At 33.9% G+C, this 15,409-nt stretch overlaps 1 protein-coding gene across 1 annotated transcript; it reads right to left on the bottom strand.

Moving 5' to 3' along the window:
- Positions 1-12,577: 12,577 nt before the first annotated feature.
- LOC100725860 (olfactory receptor 11G2) lies at positions 12,578-13,516 on the bottom strand. Its single transcript, XM_003474350.4, has one exon. It carries the CDS (start codon positions 13,511-13,513, stop codon positions 12,578-12,580), a length of 936 nt encoding a protein of 311 aa, XP_003474398.2. The 5' UTR covers positions 13,514-13,516.
- Between the last annotated feature and the right edge of the window lie 1,893 nt (positions 13,517-15,409).

The following is a 15,409-nucleotide window of genomic DNA, read 5'->3' as shown; positions in this document are numbered from 1 at the left end:
CAAAGAAGAGTCCAGGCCCAGATAGATTCACTGCAGAATTCTGCAAGAAATACAAAGAAGACTTAATGCCCACACTCCTCAAACTTTTCAGTGAAATCAAATGGGAAGCAGTTCTTCCTAAGTCATTCCTGGAAGCAAATATTACTCTAGTGCCAAAACCTGAGAAAGATCCAACTAAAAAAGAGAACTACAGACCAATCTCCCTAATAAACATAGTTGCAAAAATTCTCAATAAAATAATGGCAAATGGAATGCAGCAAATTATCAAGAAGATTATATACCACAACCAAGTGGGATTCATTCCAGGGAGGCAGGGATGGTTCAACACGCATAATTCAATAAATGTAATCCACCATATCAATAAAGCCAAAAGAAAGAATCACATGATCATTTCTATAGATGCAGAAGAAGCTTTTGATAAGGTCCAGCACTCATTCATGACAAAAACCTTACAGAAAATTGGAATTTTCCTAAAAATGATAAATGCCATCTATGACAAACCAACATCCAGCATCATATTAAACGGCCAAAAACTGAAAGCCTTTACCTCAAAATCAGGTACAAGACAAGGATGTCCCTTATCACTGCTCCTATTCAGCATAGTAGTGGAAATACTAGACAGAGCAATTAGACAAGGGAGAAAAATGAAAGGAGTAAAGATAGGAAAAGAGGAGGTTAAATTATCATTATTTGCAGATGACATGATACTCTACATAGAAGACACCCAAAACTCCATAGAAAGACTCCTACGTATAATGAATAAATTCAGTAATGTAGCTGGATACAAAGTCAGCACTCAAAAATCAATAGCATTCCTATACACTAACAACAAAATCACTGAGAGACAAATATGAGAAGCCACACCCTTTACAATAGCATTGAGCAAAATGAAATACTTAGGAATTAATCTAATGAAAGAAGTAAAAGATCTATACAGGGAAAATTATAATTTCCCTGAAAAAAGAAATCAATTAGGATCTCAGAAATTGGGAAGACATCCTTTGTTCATGGAGAGAAAGAATAAAAATTGTGAAAATGGGCAATCTCTCAAAACTGTTATAAAGGTTCAGTGCAATCCCAATGAAAATACCACTAGCATACCTCATAGATCTACAGAAATCACTCATAAAATTTATCAGGAGAGACCTACAATAGCAAAGGCAATTAGAAGTAGCAAAGGCAAAGCAGGAGGCATCACAACCACTGACTTGAAGTTATGCTAAAAATCTACTATAATAAGATCAACACGGTAATGGAATAAAAACAGATCTGATGATCAATGTAATAGATTAGAAAATACAACCACAACTACAAACACACTCAACCACCTTATCTTTAATAGAGGGGCCAAACATATTTACTGAAAGAACGATAGTCTCTTTAATAAATGGTTCTGGAAAAACTGGCTTTCCATATGCCAAAACTAAAACCAGACCCATGTCTATCACCATACTACATTAAAATCTAAATGGATCAAGGATCTAAATATTAAAACAGAAACACTAAATCTGTTGGAAGACAAAGTATGCAAAAATCTTGGAGACATAGGTGTAGGTAGAGAATTCATGAACAGCAATCACACTGCATGGGAAATACTTTCTAGAATCAATACCTGGGATCACATCTTATTAAAGATTTCTGCATGTTGAAAGAAATCTCCTGCATAGTGAAAAGAAAAACCCACAAACTGGGAAAAAATCTTAGTGAACTGTCCCTCAGACAAAGGAATTCTGTCTAGAGCATAAAGAATTAAAGAAAATCAGACCCCCGAAATTCAAAGACCCAATCCAAGAATGGGCATCTGAGATGAATATGCAGTTCTCTGATGAAGAAATACAAATGGCAAATAAATACATAGAAAAAAAGTTCATCATCATTGGTCATTAGAGAAATGCAAATTAAAACAGCACTGAGGTTCCATCTCACTCCAGAAAGAATGGCCAGAGTCAAAAAAACTACCAGCAACAAATGCTGGAGAGGCTGTGGGGAAAAAGGAACTCTTTTGCACTGTTGTTGGGAGTGTAGACTGTGCAACCACTGTGGAGGTCAGTCTGGAGATTCCTCAAAAAGCTGGAATTGGAAGTCCCACTTGATACAACTATTCCAGTTCTAGGCATATTTCCAGAAGAACAGAAAACATCATACCACAGTGATTTATGTGCTCCCATGTTTATAGCAGCACTATTTGTAATAGCCAAATCTTGAGACAACCTAAGTATCCATCAACTGAAGAATGGATAAAAAAGTTGTGGTATTTTTATACAATAGAGTACTACTCATCTATAAAGAATGATCACATTGAGATATTTACAAATAAATGGATGCAACTTGAGGCCATTTTCATGAGCAAAATAAATCAAACTCACATGTATAAATACCATATAGTCTCCCTAGTGCATGTAAAGGTAAGAGTACGTAAGATTTTATGGTAATCATGATTCCCCATTACATTGCTTTGAAGCCTTATAATGTTTTCATTCATTGTTGGAATGGTTTTATTCTGTTTTATTTGACTTTATTATGTGCCATCTCACATAATATGAACAGCTATTTTGAAGAAAACAAGACATTATAATAGCCAGTGCTGATTTAATACCATCTTGCTTTGAAATCCTACCATGTGTTTGTTCTTCTATTTTCATTAGTTTGTCATGTTGTGTCTTATTGGATTTTAATGTGTGTGATAGTATAAACAATTTTTATGGCAAATGAAATAATATAGTAGCCATTGTTCATTTTCTATATTTGGTTCTGAATTCCCTGTATACTTTAATTCTTTGAATGGCTTTTTACTATTTTGTTATGTTTGATATTATTGTATGTGAAAGTATGCTCAACTATTTCAAAGAAAGAGACATGGTAGCTACTGTTAATGTCCAGCTGTCTTGTGAAGTGCTATGTTGCTTACATTGTTCTTTTCTGATCTGCTTTGTTCTGTCCTCTTTTGTCTTAATCTCTTTAAAATATGATAAAATAAAAAAGAAACACACTCCAGAAGAAATATATATACTAAAACCAAAAGATAGAAATCAATCTATTGGTGCAAGAGATCAATAATAACAAAAAAAAAACAGGCTTAGCTATTCTATACTCATACAAAGTGAACATTATGCCAAAACTGATCAAAAGAAGCAAAACATTAGATAAAGAAATATATTAGATAAGTCACTACATAATAGATAAGGAAAAATTAAGTGGAAACAGATAACAATTATTAACATGTGTACCAACCAATGCCACATCCAACTTCATAAAACAAGCACTACTACATCTAAAAGTTTGTATACACATAAACACAAATATAAGGGAGATCTAAATACCAAGATTTCATAAATAAAGCAACTAGAGAAAAACATCAACAAAGAAATATCAGAGTTGAACAAAACCTTCACAAAATGAACTTAATGAACATCTACAGATATTCAACCTAACAACGACAGAATACACATTCTTCCCAGTAGTATATGGCTCTTTCTCCAAACTAGACAATACACTAGCCAATAAAACTAGATTAAGTAAATCTAAAAGATTTGAAACTATACCATTCATATTATCAGATCACAGCATAATGAAGCTAGAAATAAACAATAAAAGAAAACACAAAAATAATGCAAAGTCACAGAAACTAAACAATACCTTCCTAAATAAACAATGGATTACAGAAGAAATCAAGGAAAAAACCAGTTTCTAGAACTAAATGATACTGTCAGTACAACATACTACAACTTGTGAGATGTAATGAAAGAAGCCTTAAAAGGGAATTTATAGCTGTGCATGTATTCAAAAAAAATGAAAAAAGAATTTGCCAAAGTAAATAACATGGCAAATTTATAATAACCAAATCTTGGAAACAACCCAAATGCCCATCAGCTAAGAAATGAATAAAGATACAATGCAGAACTACTCAGTCATAAAGAAAGATAAACTTGAGAAATAGCTAGGAAATGGATGTTCCTTGAAACCATGCTGCTAAATGAAATAGATCAGACACACATGGTAAATACTGCATTGTTTCTCTGATGTGAGAAACTGAAAGTAAATAAGGATAAAACTGTATATTAGGTATTGTGAAATAGGACGAAGATATTCAAATGGTGAGGGAAAGTAGAGAAGGGGAAAGCTTTTCAAAAAGTGAGAAAAGAAGGAAAAAATGGAAACAAAGCTTTTGTAAGAGGAAGAGTAGAAGGGAGAGTAAAGGAGTGGGAAAAAAGAATCAAGTTATATCATGCACAAGTACATTCTCTACGATGAATGTGTTATGTATATCTATAATGTACCAATAAAATCTGATTTAAAAAAATCACAAGATCATCTCAATAAATAGATAAAACTCCTGAAAAATAAATCCAACACACTTTCATGATAAAAATTACTGAAAAGAATAGATACAAAGGGGTCTTATCTCAATTTGATAGCACCATTTATGACAAACCTAGTGTTACAGTCATATTAAATAAGAAAAACAGAAAGCTTTCCCTCTAAAATGAAGATTGAGATAAGGATCCTACTACCCCTCCTCCTGTTCAACATGGCTTTTGAATATTAGATAAGAGTTTGACAAAGAAATAAAAGGGTATGTATAGCAAGGAAAAAAGACAAATCATCATTTACAGATGATACAATCCTCTATAAAGAAAATTTTAAAATCCAGCAAAACACTCCTAGAATTCAGTAATGCAGCAGGATACAAAATCAACAGACAAAAATCAATAGCATTCCTGTACAGTAATAGTGAAACCATTGAGAAAGAAATTAAGAAAAAAATATTATTAACAGTAATATTAACAAAAAGTTACAATTACGCTACATTATCCACTGGAAAGAGGAACACAGTAAGGGGGAGATCTGCAAACTAGAGCATCAGAAAAACTACAAGCAAGACAGCAGTGAATAAGAGTGCACAGGAGGCCCTTACGAATTTGTAAATAATTGTGTCATGCTAATTAGAGAATTAAGGCAGAGATTCTAAGAGCTGTCAAAGCCTGTCAAAAGGCACCAAGAAGGAAGCACTCCAGTATCCATGCCGGGGCTGCTGAAATCACTGAGCCCAGGGGCTTCACCAATTTCACAGGTTAGAGAATGGCATTTGAGGGAAAGTGACCAAGGGCAAAGAAATAGAGAACGGCACACAGGTCAGAAGACTTTAAGGAATGCACTAAGAACAAGGTTTGTGGAGGGAAAACAGAGGTAACCATAGATTTTCTCCTTCAAGGTAAAGAGTAGGGAATGAGAGGACTCTGATGGAAATCAGTTGAGAACCAGGTACTGGGTCAATTACACCACCATACTCTCCCCTTCTCAAATAAAGAGATAGTCAGAACTTGGGACAGAATTTGGGACAGGTAAAAAGGGCTATAGTTAACCACACAAAACAGACAAACCCTTAGCCAATCTTATCAAAAGAAGAAAAGAAAAGCCCATAGAAATGTATTAAAAATCAAAAACTAGAATCACAATGGGCACTGCTGAAATCCAGATAATAATTAATAACTACTTTAAAAACCTGCACTTCAGTATATCAGAGAATCTGGTTAAACAGATTCCTAGAACTGTGTGAATTTCCAAAACTAATCAAAAAAGATACGAAAATCCTACTGAGTCTAAAAACAAGCAATGGAATTGAAGCAGTAATAAAAATCTGCCAACTAAGAAAAGCCCAGGACCAAGTGGATTCACTGTTAAAACCCTACAAGAACTTCACAGAAGATCTAATGTCAATACACTTCACATTCTTCAATAGAATTAAATTGAAGATATATATCCAAGCTCATTCTTGAAATCTACCACTACCTCGATAACAAAAATACTAAACTATAAAAGATAACTATAGGGCAATCTCTTTAATGAACCCAGATGCAAAAATCTCTAGTAATATCCTGCCAAAGACAATGAAACAAACGAACAATATGATCATATACAGTGACCAAAAGCTTTATCCAAGTGATGCAAGAATTGTTTAACACATAGAAATCAATAAATGTAATATCCTACATAAATAAAAGCATGGATAACAATCACATGAGCATCCCAACACATGACAAAATCTAACATTTGTTCATGATTTAAAAAAGAAAGAACAAAAATGTATGTAAAGGGACCTTATTTCAATCCAATAAAGCCATTTAGTGATAAATTGACAGCCAAATCATTAAATGGAGAAAATTTGAAAGCTTTTCCTCTCAAATCAGGAACAAAATAACAAAATAAGTTAATGCTATCACTACTACCTACAGAGATAGGATCTCACAGTGTAATTCAGGCTGACCTTGAACTCTTGGCAACAGTCCTGCATCTGCCTCTCAAGCACTGGGATTATCAGCATGAGACACCACATTGGGCTTTGTTACCTATTCTTTGTTCCCTAATTCTTTCATGATTTTTTTATTACTTAAATATTCTTTTATAGTTTCCTTTTCTTGTTAGTTTTTCTGATGGTTTTAAAACATTTTTCATTGTGACATAATATATCCACATATAATATGTGTTAATATAAAATTATTGTTGGGAGCATTTCTTAGTATACGGTTCAGAAACATTAGGTACATTCACATTTTTAGCAACCATAATAACTATAAACTCTAGAATATTTTCTTCATTCTAAATTGAAACTCTGTATCCATTAAATAAAGATTTCCTCTTCCGTCCTCCTCCAGTCCCAGGTGACCACCATTCTACTTCCTGTCTCCATGAGTCAAACTATTCCAGGTTGTTTTCCTAAATGAAATCACACATTATTTATGTGTCTAAGATTGGCTTTAAGGTTCAATGGCACACATCTTTTATTTTTTATTTTTAAATAATATGCATTCTAATGTGTGTGAAATAGCATCTCATGTTGGTTTTGATTTCCATTTACTCAAGGATTAGTAATGTTGAATTGCTTTCATGTGCTCTTTGGTCATTTGTTTAGATTTTTGGAGATGTTTATATTCACTTAAACATTTCAGTTGTTTTTCTTGGGAATTCACATTTTTCATATATTCTGATATTAACCTCTTATCAGAACTACGATTTATGTGTTTTTTCTTCTATTTGACAGGTTGCTTTTTCTTTCCACTGACTATGTCCTTTAAAGCACAAATATTTTAAATTCTGATGTCCAACTTATCCATATTTTCTTTATGACAAACTTTTTGTGTCATATCCTGGAAATCATTGTCAAATCCAGTATCAAAAAGCTTTTCTTCTATGATTTTATACAGAAGTTTTATAACTTTGTGATTTATGTCTAGGGCTGATTCATTTAGAGTTAATTTTGCATATGGCCTAATATTAAAGTCTAACTTCATTATTTCACCTATGTATAATTTAGTTTACACAGCATCATTATATGAAAAGACCATCCCCATCACCAATGCATGATATTGAAATGTTACTCAAAATCATTTGATCAATAAATGAGGGCTCATTTTAAGAGTTTCTATTATATTCCATTGATATATGTGTCAGTATCATTCCATTTTAATTACTATGGGTTTGTGGTAAATTTTGAAATCAGGAAGTGTGAGATAGCTAACTTTGTTTTTTTAAAATATTATTTGGGGGGTTCCTTTTAAATTCCCTGATAATTTTAGGAAGGATTTATTCATCTCTGTTGAAATGTCATTTGGGTATTGAAATAGATTGTGCTGAGTCTGTGGATCACAGATAATGTAGGCTGCTATTAATATTTTAACAATATTATCTTTAGTTTATAAACATAAAGTACCTTTCCATTTATCTGTATCTTTATTGTCTTTAAGAACATTTCAGAGATTCATTGTAGAAAGCTTTGTCTCCTTGGTTAAGTTCATTCCTAAGTATTTCACTTTTTATAAGACTACTATAAATGTGATAGCTTCTTAATTTTCTTTTTAGGTTGTTCATAGTATAGAGGAATACACTCTCTTAAAATTTTGTTTATTTTAGGTGATAAAATTCTCTATATTTGTCATATATAGTATATTGTTTTGAAATATGTATACTAAACTATGGAAATTGAAATACATTATCTGACATATTGATTATTTTCTATGATAGGATACACTAGTTTTTGTGTGCTGATTTTGATTTGCATAACTTGAATTCACTTATTGGTTCTAACAGATTATTTGGGGTAGAGTATATGTGGATTTAACCTTTAGGATTTTCTACCAATGTTCACATCATCTGTGAACAGATACAATTTTACTTTTTTGTTTCTAATTTGGTTGCCTTTTATTACTTTTCCTTCCTAGTGGCTCTGTCTATGATTTCATTGTTAAATAGAATTAACAAAACTGGCATACCTACATTGCTCCTAACCTGACAGGAAAGGTTTTCAGGATATTCTTAAAACATTTGAGTATAACACTCACTGTGGGTTTTTATGTAGGAGCTTTACTATGTTGTAGTTTATTTCTAGTCTAGTTTCTTGAAAGTTTTTATTATGAGATGGTGTTCAATTTTGTCAAATGCCTTTCCTGCCTTGAGATGTGTGATGCTTTTTTCATTCTATTCATGTTATATAACATTAAAACAATGGTATATGGTAGGAATAAAGTTTATTTGTGCTTCATGATCTTTTAAAGTTATTTTCAATTCTATTTGCTAGATTGATTAATTCAGATTTGGATTTTTGCATTGCTCTTGCACTATTTAATGAAAACAACACTTGAAATTTAATTGTTTATCTTAATCAGGACTTTTAAAAATTATATAGAAAAAATGAATTTTTTCACAGCAATAAAAAATAAACATCTGGGTGTTCCCAGCGCTTGGAGGGCTGAGACAGGAAGACCATCAAGAGTTTGAGGACAGTCTGTACTATATAAGTGTGCTCCATGCCAGCCTGCATTACATAGTGAGACCGTGTTGAAATCAAAACAAAATTTAAAAAGCTGAAAAAGATACCAGTGATATATAATTACAAATGCAATAGAACTAATTATAGTTTTATAACACTGTATTTGTGTAAGTCTTAAAATAAGAAAGACATTTCTCATGTTTTCTACAAAGGATTAAATGGTGAGTGAAAAATTTCTTTAGGAATTTTCTTTAGGAAATTTCAACTTTTCTGTCAATGAAGAGACCCATAAAGATTCATAGCATGATAGGAGTTAATTCTTTCCATCCATTAATCAAAAAAATTACTCTAGAAAATGGTCCTTTGTTTATAGATATCTATTCTTCTTTTGATGTTTGAACATCAAATTCTTTCCCTAAGCAGTGGGTCTTCTCAGTTGCTTGGATCTCCTCCTTGGGTATCTTACATATTTTTGTAATAGTCTCTGTTTTTCTCTTTATTTCTCACTTAATATATCTTAGAGATATCACATATGACACTGCTTCATCCTTTATAAAGTTGAAGATCTGGTATTACAATATACGACTGACCATAACTTATTTAATCTTATATTCATGGAGAATGATGTTTTGTCAACATTTTGCTATTATGGCAATACAACAATGACTATTCTTGTCTTTTCATCATTTTTCACATATGCTAAATACCTAAGAAGCTGAGTTACTGAATTAAAGGGTGTGCCAGGGATATAGCTCAGTGGGATAAGCACATGCCTGGCAAGTAGAAAGTTCTGAGTTTGATTTCCAGTACAAAAAAAAAAGTTTGCATTTTTCAACCTTGATAGAAATTACCTAATCCACCTATATAGAGCTTACAAAAGTTGTGCTTCCTCCAGTCATGTGAGAAATTCCATTTCACCCATATATTGGTTACCAACCATTTTGATCTTTGTCAGCCTGATGAGTTAAAAGTAATATACCAATACATGTTGGTCTTCCTTCATTTTTTAAAATCAGTGATTTATTGTTCTTAACATGTGTTTTAGAAATTTTATGGGCACTTTTCATTTATATCCTTTCACTTTTTATTATGAGCATGTTCTGCTCTCTAAGTGTCACACATTATTTATATTAATAATTAACACTGTGATGTATGTAACTGATAACTGAGTGAGATATTCTAAAGCTAAAAATATAATATTAGATACTAAGGAAAAAAGCCACTTGGGCTAATGAGAGGGCTACTGAAGTGACAGATCAGTAATTTTTATTTTTTTCTCATTAAAATTCTTATCTTTGGTAAACTGACTCCTGATTTCCAATCTTCATTTTCATTTGAAAAGTAGCTATGTTGATCAATGAAGGTAGTTCAACAATAGGATATTATCTCACTCAAGGATAGGGTGGAGGTGAAGAATGGGCTCCTTTCTAATACAAATCCTGAGATATTTGTTCTAATCTACTAATTCGGCATACATTTTAATTTTAAAAAAAAAGGATAAAATCTGTTCTTTGTGGCCCTAATTCTATCTCTGTGTTACTCTAAGTAATCTTTCCCCCCTGCTTGAAGAAGAGTACTCAGGGACTTGGAGCTGGTAGCTGTAAGATGCAAAGCAGGTCCATATAACAGACTCATGTTTTTATAGCCCATAGGCTCAGCTATCTTTCTAACTTGTGAGCTTTTGCACATTTATGCTACAAATTTGTATTCTGAGAATGAGGAAAGTGATGAGAACATGGAATTTTAGTAAAATAGAAGAGAGATTCCAGTTTTGGTCATAACTGAGCAGCATGTATTAAAACTAAAAGTAACTTGAAATATACTACAAATGTTGATAAAATATATAAACAACCATTTGAAGGCACTGGAGAGAAATTGCCACAGATGAAACTTCAGAGGTTCCAACTGAGGTCCGTTCCCCATCCTCCTGGTGGTCCAGAAAGTTTGTATTTGTAACCCTGTGGAAATATTATTCAAATCTTGGCGAATTAATTCCAATCTACCAGTACAGCCCATGGTGAGAAAAAAATAGACACTAAGACATATTTACAGTTATGGTCATTGCCCTAGTTATTTGCCCTAATTACCTTGTGACTCTCTTTGCAAAAACAGCTGTTTCTTGCAACTGACCACCCTGGAGCAACCAACCACAACGTTGTAAATTAACCAAAGTGCCGCCATACTGTTCTGTATACGTTGTCACCCTGGGTAATCTGTTCGCTGTGTTAACCTTTGTTCCCTTCTGTAAGGGACAATTGCTCCCCCAAAAAGATGGCCACAAGCTGCCCATACTCTGTCTTAACCTTGCCCCCATAATGAAAAATGAAAAACAGATATTCCTGGAATTAGCTGACCATGAGCTGTAACTTCTTGTAAAGGAGGAACTTTTTGGCCACCAACTTCCTGTAAAAACTTTGTCCTCAAGCAAAAAAGAACAAAGGTCTTCCTCAACCTAATTTTCTTTCCACCTCTAACTTCGTGGTTTTTTCCTTTACCAGCCTGACAAAATTTTAACCTGGTTACACAGCTCTGCAAAGTTCAACTGCACTGTCACTGGTTTCAGCTTAAATAAAGTGCTTCTTTTTCTTTGCAAAGACATCTTGCTCCATTTATGGACAACATCTCAGGGTCTCATTTTTGAGGTACAACAATGACATCCGATAGTTCTGGGGTAGGGGTAGTAGGTACAAGTGGAGGAAAGTGGGCAAGAATTGGGGGAGCATAAAGGGGTAGTGTTTGAGGAATAAATTCTGGAGAGAAGATGGTCATGATGAATTGAGGTTCAAAATATAGTTTAATATATCTTCAAGAAAGTTTAAGACTTGTAAGTTGTTCATGTACAACATGAGATTTTGAGAAATATAGTGGAAGCTGAAGTTGTGAGTCTAAAGAGCTAACCAAAAGTTTCAGCAATCATGAGATAGCATCATAATTGGTTAACATTTAGGGCTTCAGCAGCAATCTACTATATATACCTGAGTTCCTAGATTCCAAGCCGCACAACAAGATCATACCCAAAGCAGGCCTATATAGCACATAAACTTTATGTGAAATTAGAATAATATAGGTCTACTCTATTTACTTGATAGAAGAAAATTTAACTTCTATTAAGTTAGAATACACATTGTCTTTACTACTTTTGCAAGATGATGCCTCGTATTGAATTTAAAAATTTGAGGCCTGCTAAGCAAGAGAATAAGTGAACAAGAATCATGAAAAAAATTACCAAAAGTTGTTCATAGGTGTTTTAAATTCTGGATGATACTAAAATGAAAAATTACCAAAATTATACTAGCGTTTTATTTTATTTTATTCTTTCAGCTCCCTATGTAGCTCAGGATGGCATTGAATTCATATGTAGTCCTGGCTGTCCCTGAATTCATAGTGATCTTCTTTTCTTCTCTCAGCCTTTCAAGTGGTAGGATTTACAGGGGTGTGTAACCACACCAGGCATTTTTTAAATACCTGATATGCTGGGTACACTAAGACTTTCAGTACTGCCTTCAACAAAGGCAGACTATGTGTTCTTCTGTGGTATAAAATAATTTATTGCAAAAAATGGCTATAGGTTGCTTAAAGATCTTAAGTATCCAATCTTAATATCTGTTTTTTGTTTTGTTTATTTTTGCTTTGCTTTTTTTGCTTTTTGTTTTTTTGTCTTCTTGAGGAAGACCAAGGGGCTAGACAGTATACTTCCTTTTATATTTTTATAATTGCATTTTCATAGAAGTACCAATAGTCTTTGATGAGAAAAATTACTAAAAATAAGTTAAACACAATTTAATTATCCAAAACATTTTTAATTAATGACTTTTATTTTCCCAGAAATTTCTTCAGGGCTTTTTTCATATCTTTGTTCCTAAGAGTATATATCACAGGGTTAAGGAGAGGGGTCACAACAGAATAAAAGAGAGTCACAACCTTCTGAATCCCAGATTCATGCTTGGATGTTGGGTTCCCATACATGACTAGCACTGAGCCATAAAACAGTGAAACCACAGCCAGGTGAGATCCACAGGTGCTAAAAGCCTTTCTTTTTCCAGTTGCTGAAGGGACTTTCAGTACAGCTTTTAAAATCAAAGCATAAGACCCCATGATGAAAATCAAGAGAATGACAAGAGGAAGGGCATTTAAGGTGGAGATAACAAGCTCTATCACAGCAGTTTTTTTGCAAGTGAGAGCTAACAGAGGACCTGGGTCACATAGGAAATGGTCAATTATTTTGGATCCACAAAATGACATTTTTGAAATGATGACAATGGGAATCAAGAACCACAAGAAGCCAAGTATCCAGCAGCCTAGCACAAGATTAGTGCAGCAACGTCTGGTCATAATGGATGGATAGTGCAGAGGCATGCCAATGGCAAGGTACCGATCAAATGCCATGACTGCCAGGAAAAGGCACTCTGTGCAACCCAAGGAAAAGAAGAAATAGAACTGGAGAAAACACCCAGAGAAGGAGATGACCTTGGTGTCAGAAAGGAAGTTGGCCAACATGTTGGGGACAGTGGAGGTGATATACCAGATCTCCAGGAAGGAGAAGTTGGCCAGCAGGATGTACATGGGTGTGTGTAGTCTCTGATCCCAGCGCACAGCACAGATGATGGAAGCATTGCCCATGAGGGTGAGGAGGTAGGCAGCAGAGAAGAGCACAAAGAGGAGGATCTGACCCTCCCTGGGGCAGGGGAAGCCCAGGAGGATGAAGCCGGTCATGGTGCTGGTGTTTCTGGGGTTGTGGAAGCTTTTCATGTGTCTGTGGGCTGTACACATGAAAGCACTGGATGGACAGTAGAATAAATGAGAAGGGAGATCAGACTTACAATTAAATAACCATGGGAAAGAAAACACATAAAAACACATCAACATCAAAACTGCTTTAAATATATAAAATTGATTCTTTTCTTCCATTCACATTTTCCTTATGGGTTTATGAATACATTGGTCAGCAGTCAACTTTTCAACATATATACAGTACTCTCTATTATGACGGTATGTAATTAAATGTGTATATGCATGTGTGTGTATATATGTACATACTACATATAGTCTCATAAAATAGGATTTCTTCCATTATCTATAGAAGTGAAATCATCACAGCATTGTGTGTAAGTGTATGTTGCACCTCTACAACCTTCTATTTTTGCCACAACCATTGGGACTTTAACAAAATGGCATCTAACTGGTTTCTTCATTTCCACACCGATTTAAATTAGCTTTCCAATTTATGTAGAATGAAATACAACTATCTTTAATTTCACTCATCTCAAACCCACAACCTCATCTGTGACTTTATTAAATGAAATATACATGCAAACTGTATTTTATAAAGAATATGCATACCCTCTCCTAACATAATCAGTGCACATAGGAATAGGGCACACTGAAGAAACTATGTAACGAGAGGCATCAGGGTGTGAATCATCCCCAGTACTACCCTGTTCCCAAAGAGGGTCTGCATACTTGGTCACACATGTACCAACCAGCATTCAGTAGAAAAGGACCTGATTCCTGCATGCTTTGCACCAAAGGTTGGTCAATTTTTTCAGTAAGTTTTTAAGACTTATGGGCCAAATATTCTTTGTCAAAACTATGCTCTGCTGCTGTAGTACAAAAACAATACTTAAATGCGTGTGTATTACTGTGTTCTAATAAAACTTTAAGTCCAGTGAAACTTAAATTTTAAGTAATTTTTCATATTTAATGGTATCTTACTATTCTATGAATTTAAACTTAAATTTAAAATAAGCTTTGTTATCTATGTGTACTAATTTTATATTCCTATAAGGAATATAAGATTATTTACTACACATTTTATTAGAATATAACTTATTATATTCTAATAAAAAATAAAAACATTCCAACCTACTATTACAATGTTAAAATGATTATTTTCCTTCTGGCTATATAAAAATAGGCATCATGTCAGGTTAGGTTTATTTATCATTGTTTGGTTCTTCCTCTCCTCTATATTTAAGAGACAAGAAATGATCCATTTCACTGTGAAACTGCTCCAATTTGGAAAATTGCCACTAGTAGAAAGGGCAGGGACAGCTAGGGTGAGCAGGTGAACCTTGCTCTGTGCAGCTAACTTAGGTCTTCTGAACCAATTTCAGATAATAATAATGAGTTTGTAAAGCCTTTAGGATTTGCCTTTCTGTCTGTATGTGCACGGGCACACACATGTACACTCATTCATCCATACATGCACAGAGGGCATTTTCTACATATTATGTAAGTAAAATAACACTACTTTTAAAATTTTCTAGAAATGGTCAAGAATTTTCAGGAATCAGGATCTTTTTCCATCTTATCCTTCAGTTTGACTCAAGATACCCAAGTTAGCAGTACAGTTTGAAAAAGATAGTGAAAGAATTTTGCCCTAAAAAGGATGCTGCAGAGGTGGGAGGCTGGGAGGTGAAAGGTCATCTTCCTGGCCCTTAAGCAATTTACCTGTGGCACTAAATAAATTCCAATGAGCTATCTGTGCTTCAGTAATGCCCCTTAAGCTCCAACCCAAACCTAAGCTATATGTATGCCCCGCACACCACGTAAAGCCAGTCTTCAATGGTGGTGGTGGTGGGGGGGAGGTTCTCTCTCCGCGTTTTTGGAATAAAGTCCACTCTTATCTCATATTTCTATCTTTTT

The sequence above is a fragment of the Cavia porcellus genome, unplaced genomic scaffold (genome assembly GCF_034190915.1).
Source record: "Cavia porcellus strain 051 isolate PalLab524CR breed Dunkin Hartley unplaced genomic scaffold, mCavPor4.1 scaffold_26, whole genome shotgun sequence".
In the NCBI taxonomy this organism is placed as follows: domain Eukaryota; kingdom Metazoa; phylum Chordata; class Mammalia; order Rodentia; family Caviidae; genus Cavia; species Cavia porcellus.
Note: the sequence above shows the minus strand (reverse complement) of the source record. Positions and strands in the feature narration are given on the sequence as shown.

What these genes read in the sequence shown, in the direction of transcription:
- LOC100725860 (XM_003474350.4), bottom strand. Translation starts at nt 13,513, where the DNA reads ATGAAAAGCTTCCACAACCCCAGAAACACCAGCACCATGACCGGCTTC.